Here is a 5633-nt window from a genome sequence, read left to right as displayed (position 1 = left end):
ATTCTTCTTCTGGAAAAACGAAAGAGAGCTTCAAAACAGACTGCAGCGCCATCTGAAGCAAAGAGCATACTTCCTGCAGACACTTTTTTGGCTGAGTGACCCATCTTGTTATTTACTATCTTTGAATAAACAAACCTGGCGGATTTTCTAAAATTACAGAGACAGAAGCGTCGGCCTACAAAAGCGATCGTCGAAAAAAAAATAACTTTTTGCTGCAAAAATGTCTCAAAACTGAAAAAACCAAGGGCGTCATGCTCCGGAGAATATTTTAAAGAATTTTTTGGCGAAAACCGCATATCGATCGATGAAGCCATTAAAAAGCCTTTTGAATAGCAAAATTCGGCCACCACAAATAGATAATTGATAATACATGTAGCGTGCTCACATTCGCCTGCTCATGGTTCAAACGAGTTCGAAACAATTCCCTGTGTTTAATCATTTCGGATCTTTGAGTGAGGGTCTAGATGTATTGTTTGTTGTTATTCCATCCACATCGTTTTTGTTTCTTTATTATTTTAGAATCAAATCCAAGAACGCCTGTGGTGACTCTTTCAAGGCCTTTCGTTTCGTAGATATATATGTGTGTGTGTGTGTGTGTGTGTGTGTGTGTGTGTGTGTGTGTTGGTGTGTGTGTGACCGTATAATTAATTCTCTCATTCAAAGAAGCTCTTATTTCCACCTTAATTTTCTCATTCGTTTCCAGTCGTTCTCATTCCAGCTCCCAACATGTTTGGCTACCACAGTTGTTATGTCGTTATGTACAAGCGTATCACGGGACCAGCTTAACTTTCTTATAGGGCCAGTCAGCCCAGAGAAAGCCTGAAATGCGATATGAAAACTTTGGCAAAAGACAGTTAAAATTGGTGGCCTTCTACAGGGTATTTTGCTATGAGAAAAGAACAAAGAAAACGCATAAATCAAACAGAACGTCACTGAGATGATATGAAATACAAAAACAATAATTAAAAAACCAAACCAAACCAAACAAAGCAAAAAATATATGAGATCAACCGAAAAGAACCTTACACTTGGCACAACATTGTCCAACGTCTTAGACAATACAGATAAAACAGAACACAAGATCATTAGCTCATACGCTATATCATTTAGTTCCTTTCACTAGAGCTTCTGTAGTATGTTGGTTGAAGAGAGAGTCAACTTTAGCTTCGGAAAGCAACACAGAGAACGTGTAAACTGCCTGCCATTAGGATGATAAACCTAGAATGCGGAATGTTGGTGACATCGGCTCCATGCCCAGGCCAATGTCTTTTTTCTCTTTGTTTGTTGATGTCGATATCTCTATATTCATCGTGTATATAACCAATACTGAGAATCGATACATTGATGAGACATTGCTTTAAACTTTCTTTTTCACAATGTTCGACACTCAAGATTTTGTTCAGTGCTACTAGGGTTTCAAATTCAAACAGCACTGACATTTATGAACTCTTTGCTGATAATGTCATGGTGATCATTTTGTTCTGTATTCATCGACGTAAATCTCACTTTTTAAAAATAAAATTCCAATCGTCGTCTTTGAATGGCATGAACGTAGGCCTATATTAAAAATAAATAATTTTACGAGTGAAGGCGGACTTTACCGAAACGAACAGCTCAGCTCAGTTTAAGGAAGATCTCACTTAATTCGCTACTGGTCATTATAGTCCTGAACTGATTGCTGGCATAACCGGAGAGGGTCCGTGAGCAGTCGATCAACGAGGGAAGAAAAAACCCCCAACAACTCCACACTAAATATAAACTCTTAAATCCCCCCAGACAGAAGAAAGTTATAAGAATCGTAAAAAAGTCCCTACAGTTTTGAACTCCCGACAGTAAGCATAGTACGTAGTACATGACAAGAACTAGTTTATATAAAAGTTATAAATAAGATAAACAAACAGACGATGGTGAATGTTCTTCGCTCAAAGACAGATCTGAATGTTCAGTGCACAGATAGACCACACTGGCAGTGATGAGTGGAGGCAAAACGTGCACATGGAATGTCTTCGTCCGGAATGACTTTAGATGACCAGAGGACACACAAGAGGGACACATTATTATAAAGACGCCGTAGGAAGGAATTAAATAATAGGGGAAGGAATCTAATGATAGGGGAGGGAATCTAATGATAAGGAAGCGAACGGAAAAGAAACTCAACTTTATCCAAAGCATTGACGTATACAAATTTAAGAGGCGGGGTAAAGGACTGATAAATACCTCAATAGGTATACAAATTAAGACAAGATGATTGAACCCAGCTTTAACACAATATCTTTTTTGTGCGTTCCCTGACAATATTAATTGCTAATACACCAAAAGAATGCCCCCAGATAAAATCCAGAAACTTTAATACCTATGCTTTGTCTCTCTGGTGAAGGTCTGATGATAAACAACCCGCGACAGAATGTGTAGACGTCATCGATCGTTCCTTTTCTTTAAAAGTTACTCGATATTAGATCTAGTGACATCACAGCAAACAGGATGTGAATGGTTTTGATGACACGAACCAAAGACTAGAATTACTGTTGACTTATTATCCTGACTCCAGCTACAGGTTCGAGCAACATATCCATCTTGAGCTCGACACAAGAAGCGCCAGGCAGGCTCAAAGATAGGTTATAGGCTTTGTTTTCCTCCTCCGGTCACTTGAAAAGGAATCATGTACCTACGACAGTATTTGTGCCCTCTGTGTTGCGGTGTTATTGTTGTTGTTAATGCATCAGTTCTTGATCTAAATTATTGTATCAATGAGAGTGTAATTTATCTACCTAAATAATTATGCTATCCTCGGAATCATGCGTGGCTTTTGGCAAAAGCGCCAAAATATTGAGTGATGCGGATGCACTTCGTGGCTGTTCTGGATATCATCACCCTCCAAGCAACCGGATATCTCTTCTAGAAGTGTTCTCGAAACTCCTTTTTTTTTTGTCTCATGCTACTTTTCTCGAAACTCCTAAAACCGCTTTATTCTTTTTTGAGAAAAAAATGACCAGCCAATTCCTGCCGATGCATTTAGTCAGATTCCTTTAAATTCCAATTTGACATAAGTCAGCAGGAACCACATGACGAGGGACAGACGAAAAATCTTTCACCCATGAAAACCGGAGGAAAAAAAAGATGAGCATTGTTCTGATTGTAACTGGCATTGGAAATTCTCTACACACGGTGCATGTAAGAAAGATTCATCACATTCGAGTTTATCAGTAGGTAAAGATTGGTAACAAAACATTGCACTCAGAAACAATATGGCGGATCTCCGGGAGCAATGAAGATTCCACGGGTCTATGCATTTGACGTCACATCCGGTGCCAGATTGGCGTCTGCATCGTCCTCGTCGTTCCTTCTTGCCATCTGGGGAAATGACCAGGCAGACGGATTGAAAACAACCTTAGTTAAAAAACAACAACAGTGTATTAACACAGAGTAGTTACGTTCTGTATTAAATGGGAATTATGTTCACAATGATGGATCTTCCTTCCATCATAATAGTTTCAGTGTGACATCGCTACCTCAGAATTACAAAAGTTCTATCTGATATTTTTGGCCATTTTGAGTTGATAAGACCATGGGGTCAGAAACCAAATGTTTGATCTGCCCTATTAAAATCGTAAGATTATTCGGAGTTGTTATAAAGATATTCAAAGAATAGTATTCGAAAAGTCTTAACATATTGTGAAACTCACAATCTTTTATGTCAAAATTTTCAAAACTAGGTACTGAATAGCTAGAGCTTTGTACATCTGAGGTATCGACTAAGTAAACACTTGTGAGGCATCATGATATTTTTGGTGTCAAGTAAATAATCCCATACCTTCATGGCAATGTCAATAAGAAAATAATTTCACACCGTTATTGTAGTGTTAATACAATTTCCTATCATCGAGTTGGTTTCAGTGTGAAAATATAATTTAAAACAAAAACAACAACACCAACATTTTGATAGTTTGAGCGTCAATAGGTAAGCAATTTCTACCATTAATGTAGTGTCAATAGGTAAACAATTTAAGGTAACCATTTAAGTAAATACTTTTCTACCATCATGGTGGTGTTAATTAAATAAAAAATAACGTGTCTAAATCACATTTTGCTAAACATAGAGTTCTTATTCTTGTTATCATTGTGATACACAGTGAGGTTTTGAAGAAAAGAGCTATGGTTTTGGACACAACCATGTTTTCCCTTGCACTGTTCACGCTAGCGTACATGATATGGTCACTTTTTGTACGAATGTGAGCGCTGGACTCTAAACAGAGACACAGAAAGAAGAATGGAAGCCGCTGAAATGTGGCATTTAAAGATACTACTCAGAATCTCATGGACTGAAAAGAAAACAAATAAAGAGGTGCTCCAAATGGCATAATGTCGAAGATCCATAATCTAATCAGAACCATCAGAAAAACACAATTGAGATCATTTGGCCACATAAATATACCAAATGGACTAGATAAACTGCTGCTGCACGGAAAGATAGAGGGAAAGACGAGCAGACGGAGACAAATAACAAAATACACAGATGGCCTGAACAACTTTGCAACGAATAATACAAGGAGAAAAACGGAGCTAATCAAGAAGACAGACAACAGGAAAGAATGGGGTACAATGCTCGGCAATGTCTGATTTATCTACCGAGATTTACATGGCTTTGCTTTAACTTTACAAACAAAATGAAAGTTATTTGAAAATGTTATCTGACACAACTAAAGAACAATAAATAGCATTTGCATAGCGCATATCCCCACTTGAAAGCAAGCTCTAGGCGCTTTACACTATATTATTACCTCAGCAGACCATAGAACATTCAGAAACCTTTTCAGCTTCCCGCGAAGAATACAGTGCAAGCAGCTGGTTAAGCGCTCAAACACTAAGAAACTGACAAGATCTTTCACTGTCTATTGCTGGGTACCCATTTTCACCTGGGTGAAGAGGGGGAAAATTCGTGTTAAGTGCCTTTCCCAAGGACACAACGTCGGGCCCGGGGCTCGAATCCCCGAACTCGCAACTTCACGATCACGAGTCCAGTCGCCTAACCACTTGGCCACCGACGCCACCAAAGAAGAAGAAGTGTTCAGGTACATGTATTCAATTCCATGACCCAGTTCTTACCATCATGATAGTGTCCGTGTCTGCGAGCGCCTGTTTGGCCAGGAAATGTTCCCTCTTGATCTTCAGCTCCAGCGTTTCCGGCACGTCAGGAACCATGATGTCAATGACGCGGCAGATTCCGAATACCACATGCTGGAATGTCAGATAGTGGGGGAGGTGGGTTTCGGGTGTGGGGAAAAGAGGTGTGAGTACAGATAGAGGGATGGTAGTGGTAGTAGTGTGAGAGTGAATCTGTGTGAGTGAGTGTATTAATTGGTCGCTTTTAGGCACAAGGGGACTATCCCGAAAACTGCTGTTTTGAGAAAATGGAACGTAAAGTTTTGCCCCTTGTTCAGTTTCTTTAAAAGATAAGGAACATTTTCTCTATAACCAAACAAATATACACACCAATGAAACCAAACTTCTCCTACAGGTAAGGCAATGGCCACTTTTGGTGTTGGTCAAGATTTCTGAAAAGCCCCGAAATCTAGGTTAGCCCGCTTGTCATTAAAAGCGACCAATTAATGAAATGGTGTGTGTGTGTGTGTGTG

The 5633-nt window shown here is 39.2% G+C and overlaps 1 protein-coding gene across 1 annotated transcript in view; it reads right to left on the bottom strand.

The window, feature by feature from the left end:
- Window positions 1-703: 703 nt before the first annotated feature.
- LOC101863672 (anoctamin-7) overlaps window positions 704-5633 on the bottom strand; it is a 38913-nt gene continuing 33983 nt past the window's right edge. Inside the window, exons 16-17 of the mRNA XM_035969882.1 lie at window positions 5104-5235; window positions 704-3351 (exon numbers count right to left, since the gene is read on the bottom strand). Coding sequence (XP_035825775.1) covers window positions 3283-3351; window positions 5104-5235 — 201 coding nt within the window. The 3' untranslated portion in view covers window positions 704-3282. The remainder of the gene's footprint in view (window positions 3352-5103; window positions 5236-5633) is intronic.

This window comes from Aplysia californica, unplaced genomic scaffold (genome assembly GCF_000002075.1).
Source record: "Aplysia californica isolate F4 #8 unplaced genomic scaffold, AplCal3.0 scaffold00191, whole genome shotgun sequence".
In the NCBI taxonomy this organism is placed as follows: Eukaryota; Metazoa; Mollusca; class Gastropoda; order Aplysiida; family Aplysiidae; genus Aplysia; species Aplysia californica.
Note: the sequence above shows the minus strand (reverse complement) of the source record. Positions and strands in the feature narration are given on the sequence as shown.